Here is an 18,211-nt window from a genome sequence, read left to right as displayed (position 1 = left end):
CGAATAATGTGAGTTAATTGTCCATACAGGTGGCAGAGATTGACAGAAGTTCTATCAGCTTTAAAAGAGAAATATCAGAGAGCTAAAACTTTAGATAAGGTATGGACAACCAAGTGGAGTGACAACCAGTCTAGAAGATACCATAGCAACCATAGATTAATAGTCTGTCAACCTGATCAGCATAGTCAACAGATAACCATATCAATTGCATTCATTTCAATAAGACCAGCAGCTTACCTGGAATCATGACCAGATACTCAACCTACTCTGTCTTGAAACCCATCAACAGCTATATAGATGACTAGGTCAACCACAAGAATAGCAGTTCTCAGGCAACCAGATCAACCGCAAGAATAGCAGTTATATTACCTACCAGGTCAACCACAAGAATAGCAGTTCTCTGGCAACCAGGTCAACCACAAGAATAGCAGTTCTCTGGCAACCAGGTCAACCACAACAATAGCAGTTCTCTGACAACCAGATCAACCACAAGGACACCAGCTATATTAGCAACCAGATCAACTACAAGAATAGCAGCTATATTAGCAACCAGATCAACTACAAGAATTGCAGCTATATTAGCAAAAAGATCAACTACAAGAATTGCAGCTATATTAGCAACCAGATCAACTACAAGAATAGCAGCTATATTAGCAACCAGGTCAACCACAAGAATAGCAATTATATTAGCAACTAGGTCAACCACATGAATAGCAGTTATATTAGCAACCAGGCCAACCACAAGAATAGCAGTTATATTAGCAACCAGGTCAACCACATGAATAGCAGCTAAAATAGCAACAAGGTCAACAACAAGAGTTGCAGCTACAGTGGGCAGTGGCACACAGGTCAACGACAAGAGAAGCAGCTGGCAAGCAGGTAAAATATATGAAGGAATGATTGAAAATGGTTATAAATCAAACTTATTTGATACAAATGAAATAACTTACTATTAAAGACTAGATACTTTATATAGATTCAGTTACAGTAGAAATAATGAAATTTCAAAATAGAGCCTACCTAAATTATTCAAACCGTGGATTTTACAATCAAAACAATAATTTGGGATGACACATGAAGCTGAAGCTGATACTTTCCCTAAAACATGTACTTAATTTTACTTTCAGGACCTACATACAATTTCTTAAGTCTGTTATTGAAAAATGAATCATTTTTAATTACGTATCACAATATAGTTGCATTATGAATTTAAAAAGACTGCCACTTCTACCAATGACAAGCTAATGAAAAATAATTCAGCACTTCTCTTTGTAATGAAGTTCATCTTTAGATTTAGAATCACAAATCTCTGCATTCAGCAAGCTCAAGAACATGAAATGCATGTGTATCTCTTTATAGACTCGGAGTGCAGTCTGTAGTTCTACATCACTCAATCTTCAACACTGGCGTACAGATGTCATTAAGCACTAATAATGATTGACTCATCAAATCTTCTGGATAATGAACATCACACTAAGATGAGGTCACGACCGTGATCGGTTTTCTCGCACCACTCCTTGATATGAGCACCAACTAGAAGAGGCCACATTAAGGTTTCTTGATCACAATTAAGATGAAATAAACACTGTATAGTCTTGAATATCAAGTATTAAATATGCCCTCTGTACTCCGCGATAGATGAACTGGATGTGAGGGACTACGTATCAGTCTTGTTTTGGGTATCCTTTCCAAAGCTTTAGAAATTTGACTAAATTCTGGCCTCTCTTCTTTCTTAAATGCCCAACATGACATCAAAATATCCTACAAGATAAAAACAAACCTGATGACTAAATTAATCATATTAATATAATAAATAAAAGAATTGATAAGGAATTGAAAACAAAAAGAGCTTTATATATTACTTTTCTTCTCAGAAGTCATATATCAATTTCTAATGATATAATGTGGGCAATTATGAAACTTTCGAAGATATCTTTATTAATGCTACTTTTAATCCTAAATGAACATTTACACATGTCAGACTATGAGCCTGATCTACTTACCTTCACCTCCCGAGGAGCACCAATATAACTCAAGGATTGTTTCATACCACGCCCGACCTGCCAGATAATAGTCTCGGCAGGATGGGACTTGAATGGCCAATCACTGACTAATAATTCATACCACATGGTACTGTAATTAAAATATTTATTAAATAATGTCAATTAATACACCAAGGGTTACAACTTGCCAACATTTCATTTGGCCTCAATTAGTTCAAAAGATATGGAAATTTTTTTTTAACAAAACTATCAAAGACTTTTCAATCAATTACAAAAGAAAATCAGTTATGACATTCATACAAGAAAATCATCATCATTGTCATCATTATAAAACATCATTATTAATCATCGTCATTTTCTGTGGGTTAGATAATGACCACAGAAATAAGATAGATTACTACTTACCCAAATGCATATATATCAGACATTTCTGTGAAGGGTATTTCCATATTTACACTCTGTCTAGCGTGAAGCGTTCGGATTATTTCTGGTGATAAATAACACAACCATCCTGGTGGAATGCTTAACCAATCTTTCCTGAAAATGAATGAATAAGGAAATGACAAAAAATGGACTGAATGATGGACTGAATAACTGAATGATTGACAGAATAACTGAATGATTGACTGAATAACTGAATGATTGACAGAAAGACTGAATGGCTGACTGAATAAATGAATGATTGGCAGAAAGACTGAATGATTGACAGAAAGACTGAATGATTGACTGAATAACTGAATGATTGACAGAAAGACTGAATGATTGACTGAACAACTGAATGATTGATAGAAAGACTGAATGACTGACAGAAAGACTGAATAACTGAATGATTGGCAGAAAGACTGAATGATTGGCAGAAAAACTGAATGATTGACTGAATAACTGAATGATTGGCAGAAAGACTGAATGATTGGCAGAAAGACTGAATGATTGACAGAAAGACTGAATGATTGACTGAATAACTGAATGATTGACAGAAAGACTGAATGATTGGCAGAAAGACTGAATAAGAAAGACTGAATAACTGAATGATTGACAGAAAGACTGAATGATTGGCACAAAGACTGAATGATTGACTGAATGATTGACAGAAAGACTGAATGATTGACAGAAAGACTGAATAACTGAATGATTGACAGAAAGACTGAATGATTGGCAGAAAGACTGAATGATTGACAGAAAGACTGGAATGATTGACAGAAAGACTGGAATGATTGACAGAAAGACTGAATAACTGAATGATTGACCGAATAACTGAATGAATAAATGAAAGAAAGAGTTGGGATGAAATCATCAAACATTTTCTTTAATATCTCTATAGTTTGCTCCCAATTCATTGAAGTTTTCATGGAAAGATAAGTGAAAGTTAACATATATTATTTATCTGTGATTCATAAATAATTTTCTATTTTAAACAATATTGATCTGAAATATTTAGTTATGAATTCAAAGTCTTACTCACTTATTTCCTCGACAAATTTTTGTGACATTAAATAAACCAAAATCAGTGATGACAACTTTTCCTGCATCCACAAAGACGTTTTTAGTACGGAGATCTTTATGTATAATACCCCTAGCATGTAAATATCCCATACCCTGTACAAAAAAATTAATATACATGTATCATTATATAGAAAGAGAAAATTTAATTGATTATTTTGAACAAGGACTGCAATAATGATAGACGGGCAATACCATGACAGTATAAGGCAACTCTATTTTTTTTTCTTTCAAATCTATAGGGATCTATAGCTTGCACAGACTGTGGCCACGTGTTCATTAAATGATAATGGAAGCCATGGAAAGATCCAAGACTATTTTTGATATAAGATTTAAACTATTCGCATTCTTGTATCACAGATTCCAGACATTTTTGTATTAAAAAAAAAAATACAGATTATTTAAATATAAAAGAGAATTTCTACCTGAGCTATCTGTGAGGCGACTATTAGAGCTTTATTTAATTTAAAACTATCACGTTTTATATGTATTAAACTAAATAATGTTTCTCCTTTACAAAAACTGAAAATATAATTACAATATTAATTTAATCTCTCATCACTTGCAGAATTCATTCTTATATAGTCAGAAAGTCAGTGTTTAAACTCTTTAGCCTTGCATTCTTCAACTAACTCCAATTTACCAAACTTCTCTTATGAGCCAGTTAGTAATAGTGTTCACAGCTCACTGTCAAAATATCAGCCTTCAAATCCATGTGTGTCCAGAATTTTGAAAGTTAAAAAGACGAGTCATCTCTTTTTGAGACACTGTCATATATAGAAAAGACATCAATAGAAATAGGAAAAGAAAATCCCAGTTTGATATATATTTTAAGGAATTTTGCGATTTTCATACATTTCTAGTAAATCTGAAGACTATTTACATATATTGAAGACTCAAATCGCACACCTACCCTTTAAACTGAATTAGCTTTTTTTGGTGAATAAGTACTTAACTAACTTACCTTGTTACTATGGCAAGTCTGGGTTCTTTCATACAGGCTCCCATAAATAACACTAAATTTTCATGCCTTGTCTTCCGTAACACACCAACCTATAAAATATATAGGTTTATATTACAGACCAGAAACAAAACATTGTATTACAAAGCATTAAAAGTTAAACACAGACAACAGAGAGCCATGATACTTGGGTTCATTCAGGATGAACAGAAATCATTGGTGCCGATTTTCATGTCTGTTCACATTTAAAATCACAGAATTTTCAGTATATAAGTATAACAGACAGCAACATTTTTCTCTGGGTTCATATTGGGAACTTACAGCACAATTTGATTGTCATCAGAAAGAACTGTTTAAGGACTTTAACTTGCAGATTGTGATTTGAATAGGAACATTTTGTTCTCTGCCCTTGACTCATTTTTAGTTTAAAAGAAAATAAATTTAGAAATCTTAACACATATAAAGATAGGTACCTCTAATTTAAAAGCGGCAAGTTGAGCTTGATTATCACTATCATCCATAGCTAGTACTTTAATAGCAACAGGACCATGCCAATGACCTCTACAAAAATATAATAACAATTACACGTTAGCAAGTTCTAGCTTGATATATCAGATATAGATTGTATTTATTACTAATTAAACTTTCTAACAATAACATGGATTTCACTCACTTGATAATTTGAATTAATAATCAGATTCACTTAATCATTATTGAAACAAGACTTTTTGTTTAGTCTTTCTGTCGATGGCTTTGACTGGCTGTATTTGCCAGTATACCAGCCAATCAAATCGCTGTAATTACAAACCTCCATGATACAACAAAGGTGAATACGGAAGTTGAGGAACTAGATGAATTTCGTATTACTTTAAAATTGTGAAGATGCAGTGACATTGTGGAGATGCATTATTGAGAGTATGGAGATACTAAGATGTAATATACTTACTTGAATACAGTACCAAATCTACCAGTACCTATCTGTTCGGTTAATACTAGTTGTTCATATGGTATATCCCATTCCTTCATAGTAACTGATAGCTATAATATACAATAAATCACAGGTTTTACTGCTTAGTTTGGAAAATTCAGGATTGGTGATATAACTGTTCAGTACACCATAACTAAATCTAACTCTTTTACCTCGGTTGGATTACAGTCTGCATAGTGACTGTATTGTGGGTTCGAACCTCAAGGTAAGAAACATTCTCATGCCACAGCAACTGCCTTTGAAATTGGCCTTGTTAGCCTATCACCTATTAGTTAGAATATCATTCTGTGCATTCTTTACGAAATTGTAGTCAACATCATGCAGTGTAAAAATTTGGTTGTAGTACTTACACTATTGCCTCGTTTCCAGTTATGCCCACCTGGATCATCTTGACTATCGATTGAGTCTACTCTATCTAATAACACTTTATCAGAAGTATTACTCTGAAAATATAACAGTTGAAAATGACCATATCATCTTGCAAACACTAAACGTGTTTAATAAATCATATGTCGAAATTTCTAAAGTAAACTCAACAAGTTGTTCTTTCTTTTGATAAAGCTGAAGTAATCTGTTATATCAATCCACATGGGTCCATGAGATAACTCCCAGAATATTATGTTTTTGAAATAAATAAGAGCAATATTTTTGTTTTCTAAAAAGTTAAAGGTACAGTTGTGCCATTTTTATGGACCAATCATACAGGATTTTTTTAGCGTAGACAATTAGTAATAGTGTTCACAGCTCACTGATGAAATTTGAGACTTCAAATCCATGTGTGTCCAGAATTATCTGCGTTTGAATGTTAAAATGATGAGTTGTCTTTTCTCAAGAGTCTGTCATATATAGAAAAGACATATAAAGAGAGAGAAATTCCTTGTTTGAGGTATTGTTGAAGGAATTATGTGATTTTGTACATTTCTAGTACTTCTAAAGACTATTTACATATATTCAAGGCTAAAAACACCCTCCAAAATGCTGCACCTGTCCCTTTAACACCATTGTTGATCATTTAGGATATGAAGGCTTACATGACCCTGCAAAGCTGCTTTTTTTTTTTAAATGTTAAAAACTTACATCTATCAATGTTTTATCACTATCATTGGAAGTATTAGTATTCACAACATCTCTGTAATAAAAATCACATCATATTTCTCAACAATAAATGAAGATAATGACAATGATATGCAGTGTGCAATCAGGTAAAGTTTGTAAATTCAATTGTTAGGGTCTGTCCATAGAGGGTTTATTCTTTTATTTCAATGTCTAAATTCAGACAAGATTGTGGGCCTACACTAGATATCAAGGCTAGGTTAAAAATCTTTAACAAAATCATACTTACATCTCATCATTTGATTCAGAATTTCGCATTTCAAAATCAGCTGGCAATGTAGAAATACTATCTGGCACTTCTAGAAAAGATATCAAATGTTGTATAACTCTTGGCACCAGGAAATAAGTAATTTTTATGGGTGGTAAGAATATTGCACAGAATTCAAGCAATTTAAATTTTGTGTAAAATCACAACTAAAAATTAGTTTTTATGCTTGTGTTATCACTGATTACAAATCATATCTTTGAATAAATTAACAAATGCAAAAATTTTTATTCACCAAATATCAATTGCACTCTGCTGTAATGGATAAAAAAAAAGAATTTGACTTACCTGGGAATCTAAAAGTGTTACTTTGTGAATGTGGAGATTGAGATGGGGAAGGAGAAGTTATAGTACCAGACGATGTGGCATGTAGCGCTGGAGACGAGGGTGTAGAAGAGTTGCAGGATGACGTGGAACTAGAATCTGGTAAATGAGAAGTAGGAAAGCCAGGTAAGGATGACACTTGTTTTAGTAGGTGACCATCTTGTAGGTAACTGTCTTGTAGATTAATATTAGGATTAGTTGGTCTTCTATTGGCTACTGGAGAATCTACATAAAAATAAAACAACCATTGTTAATATCTTACCAGTAAATGAGTCAAATTCAGGCAAAGATATTTGGAACTGATCCAAAACACAAACATGAGCATTCTAGCTGTACTTTAAAGGAATTGTAAAGAGATTTTGGAAATTTATTACACTGATAACATCAATTTCCACCACTGTCCATCAGAGGTCTGTGGTTCCTACAATTCTACTTAAACTAATCATGAAATATGCTTGCATCACCGATATCTGATTGAAAATTTGAATGGGGTGTAAACTGATGACATCAGTGTCCCAGTTTAAGTAATCATCGAAATGATGCTAGTATTTTTTTACTCATAAATCTATTTTACCTAAGAACAAATAACACTTTTCTTGTATAAGGTTGGCAAAATTGAAATTGGGATGAAAAACATATGATGTGCAATAACCATTTATTCTACCACTACTCAAAAAACACAAATGGTTCACAGCTTTTCTTACTGTTCAACCTAGCTAATAATTTAGCATTTAATTTACAACTGAGAGAACAAATCACAAAATCTAGCTTTTGAAATTAAGCAAAGTGTCAACCATGAAAGATATGTGATAAGCAATTTCAGAACATTATCTAATTAAATTGCAACAAATTATGAACAAAAAAATTCGGTTTTGCAAAATAATCATTTTTCTCAATCCATAACCATTATAAAATTAAAAAAAATAAAACTTATAAAAGATCATGCTTAAATATACCATAAATAAAGATTATCATAATAGATGATAAATATTGATAAGAATGATGAGCTATGATATAACAATGGAAGAATATTGCCTGCCATGCCAATATAATAAAATAATATAAGTATAATTAATGTTCATTCCCAATAAACATAGTAACATATTGGTTAATGCTTACCAAATAATAATATTCCTTCTTTCAGATAGAATTACATTGACTAATTGATTTGGATTTGAATTTCATGTGATTATTTTTTAAATCTGCCTTTTTCAATCAATCAGAAAAATTATAAAACTTAAACCAAAATCAGATTAAATGTTTAAATATTTAAACTCCACGAGAATCAAATTTTTTACCATTTTCTATTAAAATAAATTTATTTTTTATTTTGATCTACAGATATTAGAAGACAACAAAATAAATAGTTGGGAGATTTAATTTATATAGAGTTTCTTATATATTTCCTGAGTATCTATGACGATAATCATGTTAATTTTTATTAGTAACCCCAGATGATAAATTATGAATTTTATTAGTATACAGTAAGAAATAGTAAAAATTAGTCATTTATAATAAGTATGCAGTTAAAATTGAAGTAAACTATATCAAGAGTATGATTCAAATTTTTGATAATTAGTAATCTTTGTTAAATGATCATTAGCAATCTGTGACCTTAAGAAGTTCATTAGTAATTTATCATTATCTTTTAGGATATTTTCCAGAATGACAGTAGGATATTTACATCAATTCAAGAACTTTGTTTTAACATTATGATGGTATAAAGCATGAACCTTTATATTAGTATGTTTACCTGACCACGTTAACAGGGAATCAATATAATTATCAGTCATACCACACGATGGTAACGCTCGCGATGCACAATCTTTATGGAACTTTTTCCTGAAAAAAATGACATAATTTAGTTAAACATAGAAATCAAAGATATGAATGGTCTTTGAATTATCAAGCTGAGCAGGGCTGAGATTTTCAGGACTGGTTCTCAAGAGTACCAGCAGTGGAATCAGAATTTCTCTTCTAAGATGGTTTTAGCCATTCCGCATACCATCAAGCAGAAGATAATACAATTTGCTTCTGTGGCTGAGCTCTCTCACCCGGCACATTTCATTTTACCATACCATACAATGGCATATGCGTTCATTTTGCATACTCTAATCCCTATGTCAAGGGTAAAGCCACAAACAAAGAAAAATCTGAATCAATCTACATTATATATATACATACATTTTAAAAAATATAATTTAAAAATTTTACAAATAATGATAAATTTCTGTGTTTTCTGAATTATTTTGAAATTGGAATAAAATTCAGTAAAGAATATTTGAAGACAACAATAGCATGCTAACAATATCAATATATATATATAACATAGGCTACTACATATACTGTATTTGAATTTTGCTCTATGTAAAAGATGGTACTTGGCCAAACCTAGCTGTTATCTATATACACCTCAGCTGAATGCAATCACGAGGAAAGAGGAATAATTGAGACAGAGCTTCGCCTAATTTGCCAAATACAGGCTTAAAAGTATTTTGTCCTATATGACCAATTGCAATTCCTATGGCAAAGAGGCGTATCTTGAAATTAGCAACAATTGAAATCATTATTTTCAAAGCCTCAACATTCCTAATTCCCCCAAACCCGCTAATTTTAGAAAGTACATCAATACTTACTTGCAATATTTACAAACTTTTCCTCTAAGTACAAGAGTAGAACAAATATCACATGGAGCAAAAATAAAACTATTAACAAATCTACAAACAATAATATAAACACTTTACAGTACGACATTTATATCATATGCTTAGGTTAAACACTTTAATAAGAGAAAAAATCTGCTAACAATGAGGTAATATTCTACAAATTATGTCCTGATGTTTTTTTGTCTGGACTTCTACCCGCTAAAAGTTTTAATGTTTCAAAATGATGTCCTACGTGTCTAGACATATGTCCTAGTATTTCAAATGGATGACCCAGCATTTCAAACTATGTTCACTCTTAAAGACTTTAATCATAGAGTTTCACATATATGTCTTGGAACCTTGATGTATTCTTATGTTTTCGACTTATTTTCTAGTGTTCAATAATACGTTTTAGTGTTACAGACATACGTATTAGTGTTTCAGATGTTTATTCTAGTGTTCCTGACACATGTCATGTCATAGTGTTCCAAATATTGTAATCTTAATGTTAAATACATATATGTCTATCTATTGTCTATTGATGTGCCTAAATTTTATGTCCTATTGTACTAGACTTTTTAGTTCCTAGAGTAAAATCTTTATGTCCATAAGATCTATATTATTTATGTCCATAAGATCTATATTATTTATGTCCGTAAGATCTATATTATTTATGTCCGTAAGATCTATATTATTTATGTCCATAAGATCTATATTATTTATGTCTGTAAGATCTATATTATTTATGTCCATAAGATCTATATTATTTATGTCCATAAGATCTATATTATTTATGTCCGTAAGATCTATATTATTTATGTCCATAAGATCTATATTATTTATGTCCATAAGATCTATATTATTTATGTCCGTAAGATCTATATTATTTATGTCCATAAGATCTATATTATTTATGTCCGTTAGATCTATATTATTTATGTCTGTAAGATCTATATCATTTATGTCTGTAAGATCTATATTATTTATGTCCATAAGATCTATATTATTTATGTCCATAAGATCTATATTATTTATGTCCGTAAGATCTATATTATTTATGTCCATAAGATCTATATTATTTATGTCCGTTAGATCTATATTATTTATGTCTGTAAGATCTATATTATTTATGTCCGTAAGATCTATATTATTTATGTCCGTAAGATCTATATTATTTATGTCCATAAGATCTATATTATTTATGTCTGTAAGATCTATATTATTTATGTCTGTAAGATCTATATTATTTATGTCTGTAAGATCTATATTATTTATGTCCCTAAGATCTATAGTATTTATGTCTGTAAGATTTTTATTATTTATGTCTGTAAGATCTATATTATTTATGTCCCTAAGATCTATATTATTTATGTCTGTAAGATCTATATTATTTATGTCCCTAAGTTCTATATTATTTATGTCTGTAAGATTTTTATTATTTATGTCCGTAAGATCTATATCATTTATGTCCATAAGATCTATATTATTTATGTCCGTAAGATCTATATCATTTATGTCCATAAGATCTATATTATTTATGTCTGTAAGATCTATATCATTTATGCCCGTAAGATCTATATCATTTATGTCCGTAAGATCTATATTATTTATGTCCATAAGATCTATATTATTTATGTCCCTAAGATCTATATTATTTATGTCTGTAAGATCTATATTATTTATGTCCATAAGATCTATATTATTTATGTCTGTAAGATCTATATTATTTATGTCCCTAAGTTCTATATTATTTATGTCCGTAAGATCTATATTATTTATGTCCATAAGATCTATATTATTTATGTCTGTAAGATCTATATTATTTATGTCCCTAAGTTCTATATTATTTATGTCCGTAAGATCTATATTATTTATGTCTGTAAGATCTATATTATTTATGTCTGTAAGATCTATATCATTTATGTCCGTAAGATCTATATCATTTATGTCCATAAGATCTATATTATTTATGTCCGTAAGATCTATATTATTTATGTCTGTAAGATCTATATTATTTATGTCCGTAAGATCTATATTATTTATGTCCCTAAGTTCTATATTATTTATGTCTGTAAGATCTATATCATTTATGTCCATAAGATCTATATTATTTATGTCCATAAGATCTATATTATTTATGTCCCTAAGATCTATATTATTTATGTCCGTAAGATCTTTATTTATGTCCGTAAGATCTATATTATTTATGTCTGTAAGATCTATATTATTTATGTCCCTAAGTTCTATATTATTTATGTCTGTAAGATCTATATTATTTATGTCTGTAAGATCTATATTATTTATGTCCCTAAGTTCTATATTTTTTATGTCCTTAAGTTCTATATTTTCTATGTCCCTAAGTTCTATATTTTCTATGTCCTTAAGTTCTATATTTTTTATGTCCTTAAGTTCTATATATTTTTTGTCCTTAAGTTCTATATTTTATTATGTCCCTAAGTTCTATATTATTTATGTCTGTAAGATCTATATCATTTATGTCCCTAGGTTCTATATTTTTATGTCTCTCAGTTCTATATTTACATGGTATTCCAGATATTTTTGTCCTACCTTGTGTTCTAGTCATTATGTCTTAGTTCTAATGTATAGGGCAAATTATTTACAATATATAATCTGATTGATCTAGAAACAACATCTATAAATAAATAAAATAGTGAACACAACATATATATCTTAAAATCTGGTGACTGAACATCTAATATTACAGTGAACACTTAAATCATAACAATTGTCTTTTATTTTATTCACAAAGGAACTTCTAAAATTGTTTTATTAAGGCACAGTTCGTGAAGTATCATGAAAAAAATGGAAATTTTGGCTGAGGATGTCGAATTGGATTCACTCACCATCTGAGTTTGATATGAACTTTTATGATCAAACACATTAACAGAAGTTGGAATCAAAATAAAGTTCTAAAAGCAGACAAGATTCTGTCTGAGAGAGGTCTGTTAATGATGCGATGTGGAAAGATAACATCAAAACATACCAGAGAAATTTAGTGAAGAAAATAATAAAGACAACTTTAGGTGTAATGCTTTGACGTTTCTCTTACTTGCAATCTTTACATTTAAACCCAATAAACATTTGTTTATGGCAAACATCACAAGTTGTGATTTTAAATGTATTGGTAAACCTAGAGTAATCAAATCAGCTTATTAGTTCACCATTTCACTTTTGAACGAAGAGGCTTAGGACCAAAGTATGCAAGCTTGATGAACAGGAGGATCATTTGGTGGACATGTTCTTTTTTTGGAGTATTCTAAGAAACTACCACCTGCTATCATGCGACCATGCTCTTGATTTGTTGTCACTTATGTTGTGAACCAACCATGTACATTTTATCATGTATTTTTAAGTATGAATCAGTAAAAGTTTTTTTGAAAGAAAAGACAAGTAATTCAAACTAAAAGTTTACCTGTGATTGATATGGTGTTTCATCTTAGTACCCATGGGAGTTTTTGGTGATTTTGGAACAGTTAAAGTATCTGAAAAGGATCATTATTGTATTATCACATTAAATTCCAAGTTTTAAACCCTGCAAGTCCTAGATATCATACCATAACCCTACCAACAAACTAAATAGAATTGGGACAGAGCAAATAATTAGTTCAAAATAAAAATACATATTTGAAGGATAAGTGAGGTAAATTGTGAAATTTGAAAATTCTACATGTGAATAATGAAAAGATGGGTGTAAAATTTGGACATGGATCAGGTTGGATTCTATTATCTGACTACTATTCTACTACACTATCTACTACTAAAACTAGCTTTAAGCAGACTTTAGACCTGTTCATTGTGTAATATATAACACAATAATAATTCTAAAAAGACATACATTTATGTTTCTCAAAAACCTTTTCATATACGTGATTTTGATATTTTGATATTTTGATAGATCTTTTGTCACAAATCCAAAATTCAACATTGAATAGGACACTGTTTTTTTTTTTTTTTATAAACAGAAGTCAATTTCACACCTTTTTTCTCATTACAACATATGTATTTTATTATAAAGATATTCAAAACAGTTAAAATTTAGAAAAACAGAAAGCACAAATCTACTGTTTTCAATGTCCAATTTGTTACTCAGATCCAAATAATCTGGCTTGTTAAAGGATTCTTCAAAGTAACTACCATGTGCATGGCTCATTTAAATTAGTAAAAAACTCAGTAAAAAGAATGTTACGTCAAAGAAGGAAAAAAGCCAAGCCTAATTAAAGCATGCAAGCAGAATGAGTTAAAATAAAGTTTTGATTATATTATACAGCAAGTAAAATATAAAGCTAAAAAGATTTCAAATGCTTTATCAGATATGTTTTGTAAATTGTACCAATGTAACAAATCTATATTTCAAAACACGTCGTATCAATACTCTAATTTGCCTTGTACTTTCTTGATTTCTTTATTATCTTGTACTATATATTTGAAAAGAAATGAAATCAAATTATTCTTTTTGACCTCAAAAAGACTCTGTGCAACTAGATACAATGAAATCAAATAAGATTGGAAGCTAACGCAAGGTTTACTCAATGAAACTGTTCATGTCTTAAGAGAATTCCAGTATAAGCATCTAATCACCATGACTACCACTACCAGTTGAAATGAAGGTATAATGCTAAAATGAAGGTATAATGCTGCCTTCCTCAATCTAGAAACTAACCCATATAATAACCAATGCAAAATGAGATCATGCACTATTCACTAATAAACTAAAATGATGAGAGGCTATCATATAGTAATAACGTTCCCACCTAATCACTGTATTAATTCTAGAAATAGTGCATTGTATGCAATATAAATTAGTAACTATCATTTTAAGAGAAGGAATTGCATAATAATATATCTCGAGGTTTAGAATAGCAATTCATTTAAGGAGATGCCAAGCAAAATATAAGTTTTCAATTTTTGGAAGTTAAAAATCAATTGGTGACATGGATGTTGTCCTCTATCCTAACCACATCTGCCTGATAAAAGAATTCATCACATTGCAGAATTTTATGCATCAGCAACCCATTTTGAAAGTTTTGAACATTTTAATTATGCAGTGATATTTGTCCTGGCAGTTCCTTGAAAAGAACAAATCAAAATTTTTTCTAAAAAACACCGTAATCAGTCTTTGACTCTTCTGTGAGCGAGTCCAGTGTTTCATTGACAATAACATTTTCTGATCAGTCACCAATCTTAGAAAGATTCAAGAAATTGCAACATTCCTAATCTTTAACCCCTCAATAATTTTGATTTGTTCTCTATAGAAGTTAAGAAAGATGTTAATAAGAGAGACTATCTTTCCTGAGTTCCTTTCATCAATGATGTTTTTCCAATAGGATTAAGATACATCTCCAATTATATTCATTGGAGATCTGACAACATTCATTAATAAATCAGGTTCTGTTGACTGAAATTGAACTATGATCTTTTGATGTCATGATTGATATTGATAACCCATTCTTAAAGTTAATATTGCAAATTAAATAAATTCTCAAGGAATTGTTCATTTAATTTATCAGAAAGCCTAACTAAATGATCCGGTTTTTTTTTCAGGAACTCAGAAAAGATAGATGGCATGCAGACAAAAAGCCATCTTACTAGAATATTTTGTTATTTCATTAGTAGCCTCATGCTTAAAACATGGGGGAGAGCGTAGTGGGGAAGACATGCCCGGAGAATTATGACCAGACATTCCCCTGTACGAACCAGTATCAGATCTATCCGATCCGTCCGTTGATAAACGTCGTCTGTATAAAGCTTCATGACTGCCACCTAGTTTTAAATTTTGAGGTTTACTTCTTTTATTTGTTCTGGAATTAGAATCATAAAATGCGAAAAATCTACAGCCTGTTATATATCACTTAGTGAATCACAAATTTCCAAAAGCAGAAATTATTCTGGCGACAGGAAACCTATCATTTATATATATGATTTTATTTGTGTCTAAGTGGGCACATCCTTTAACTTCTGCCTAGTTTGATCAGCAAATAGGTCATGTGTTTTAATTATAATTTATGGTCCAGTAAGACCCTAGTCAAATTTAAGAATCTAGGCATCTTTTCCCAATGTGGCTGTCTAGATTAGGAATTAGAAATATTAAAACAAAACCTAAAAAACATGTTGTTGTTACTCAGGAATTATCTTAAAGTAATATGTAGTCAGTATTAGAAAGAAAATTGAAGTCTTACCTAACTGGATCAATGTCTATAACACGATTAGCTAGCTGAGACTCATGAGATTTACTCTTAGTGATAGGAGCCATTTCTGGAAATAACTGCATTTTCTTCTTTGGTGGAGGCGTTGAGGGATATTTTCCACTTGACTTAAGGCGGGAAGGGGGAGGCGTGGCCGGTGGGGTGGATTTATAATTATAGGAATGTGATGAAACTGGGAGGGGCGAGGAAGGGGTACTGACAGGTGGAGTTGGGATGTCAGTTATAATTGCAGTCACATTATCAGCAGGTAAAGAGGATGTCGAGGGGCGTGGCTGATATTTAGGGGAGTTTCCATTACAAGGACTATTCGATGCTGATTTGTTGTTTCTGGTGAGTGACAAGTCTGTGAAATGCCAATCTTGATTTGTGATACCTCCTTTTATCTGTTGATCTGAATAGATAAAAGAAATGGTTTTGAGTATGATACAAAATTCCCATATTAGCCATGGTCATGAAGCGAGAACTATGTTTTGAAGAGTATTTTAGTCAAGAATGCAGATCACAATTAGATATTCTTTACTACAAAGATCTGGATATAAAATGTTATTTCACTTTAATATTTTTATGAAATATAGATTTAAGACAAGAATGAATATAAGACTGTTACCTGTGCAAGATCTTAAATTTTTTAAAGCAGCATTTAATGTTCTACTCTCTTCTTCACTAGCACCATGATGACTTAAAACTTTATTTATTTCATCTTCTTTCATCCGTAATAACTTATTCAATCCTATATTTCTCTCTTTTAATGCCTGTTAAAATATACATTAACATGCAATCAAATTAGGTTCTTGCCAACTATTGTCTCTTTATGAGGAGTACAGCCAGTTTGTCAAGAAAACACTGTCACTTTTCAAACTCTGTTTCTTAGTTCTTACTGTCTGGTAATCTTTTTTATTTTTTAGCACATTTCAAGTAGAGTGAGAAGGGTGAGCCAGGCTGAAAAGTGGCCATGAATAAGAAAAGTCATCTTGCCATTCCCTTAAATGTGTTTATATATGTTTTCAATTGAGTTCCCATGACAATAATATTGTTTTCAAACCAAGTAGACTTACATTGATAGAGGCTGAACTAACGCCAGCTACCTGTAACCATTGCTGTGTATTAGGATATTCATTCAATGGTTGAGGTATATTATCACAGTTTAATTTAGCTTTAGCCACTAACTGATTACTAAATAACTTAATTAGTTTACTCTGAAATCAAAAGAAAGGAACATTATGAACAAAATTTAATTTAAATACCTTTTTTGATACTATCAGCCTTATAAGTAAAAACTAGAGACAATTTTGTAAAGTTTTGAATACAGTATCTCAATTCTCATTTTATATTTCCATTATAGTTAATGTAACATTATGTCATATTAGCTAATCATGAGCTCTAAAAAGTATGAAAAGTTGTTGCTGCAATGAGTCAGGTTCAGTAGATAGATTTAGACAATAACTGGCAGATCTTATAAAGATTCACATAATTAATATGCAAGACATCTAAATAATAATTTCAAGAGAACATTGTCTAAGGATTCCAAGGTAATGTCTCAGACTAAGATGTGAATTAGTGTTGATGATAAAGAAATGAAATATCACTGAGAAATTTGATTGACAGATTGTAGGCTATCTGACTGACATAAGAATAATAAAATGCAAAAACAACATTTGGCAAAGCACCAAAATGGCAATATCATTGCCTTGTCATTTGACCAATTTTTAGACGACTACTATTTTCCTTATCAACTCACCTCTGTCTCTCGGATCTCCTTCTGTGTGATCTCTTCAGTCTTCTTGCATTCAGTTCTCAGACCCAGAAGTTGTTTGGCAGTGAAATCAATCATAAATTGCACCATTTTACAAGTTTTTAGAGCTTGTTCAACGCTGTCGTCTTGACTCGCGTCTGTGATCATTTTGGCAACTTTTATGTCCCTGATACTCTTAGTACCATATTTTCATAAATACGCTTGAATCTAGTCGATCAGATTTATACAATTGTCATAACAAGGCTGTTAATTTCGATAAATAACTTGACAGTCTTGAAATGTTTCAATGTCGGCCATCTTGATAAATTCTTGATCCCGTGTCACGTGATTATGCGCGAGATCGTTGCATACACATTCCCGCGGAATTTTTTGTTTACATTTTGTCTCTAGAAGAAAATTAAGAATTCAGTCAACTGAAAGCTCTTTGCTGCACAA

General features: G+C 30.9%; 1 protein-coding gene across 1 annotated transcript; it reads right to left on the bottom strand.

Moving 5' to 3' along the window:
- Nucleotides 1–1,602: 1,602 nt before the first annotated feature.
- On the bottom strand, nt 1,603–17,923 carry LOTGIDRAFT_104167 (hypothetical protein; the record flags this gene model as incomplete). The annotated part of the gene is made up of 19 exons (XM_009053450.1): nt 1,603–1,761; nt 2,004–2,133; nt 2,409–2,525; nt 3,466–3,599; nt 3,929–4,025; nt 4,468–4,556; nt 4,938–5,025; nt 5,411–5,495; nt 5,799–5,895; nt 5,939–6,023; nt 7,115–7,357; nt 8,853–8,996; nt 12,870–12,950; nt 13,233–13,302; nt 15,407–15,573; nt 15,997–16,396; nt 16,625–16,775; nt 17,079–17,219; nt 17,762–17,923. The coding sequence occupies 19 exons, from the start codon at nt 17,921–17,923 to the stop codon at nt 1,603–1,605; spliced, it is 2,640 nt and encodes an 879-aa protein (XP_009051698.1).
- Nucleotides 17,924–18,211: the final 288 nt, after the last annotated feature.

Source organism: Lottia gigantea, assembly GCF_000327385.1.
Source record: "Lottia gigantea unplaced genomic scaffold LOTGIsca_2, whole genome shotgun sequence".
Lineage (NCBI taxonomy): Eukaryota > Metazoa > Mollusca > Gastropoda > Lottiidae > Lottia > Lottia gigantea.
Note: the sequence above shows the minus strand (reverse complement) of the source record. Positions and strands in the feature narration are given on the sequence as shown.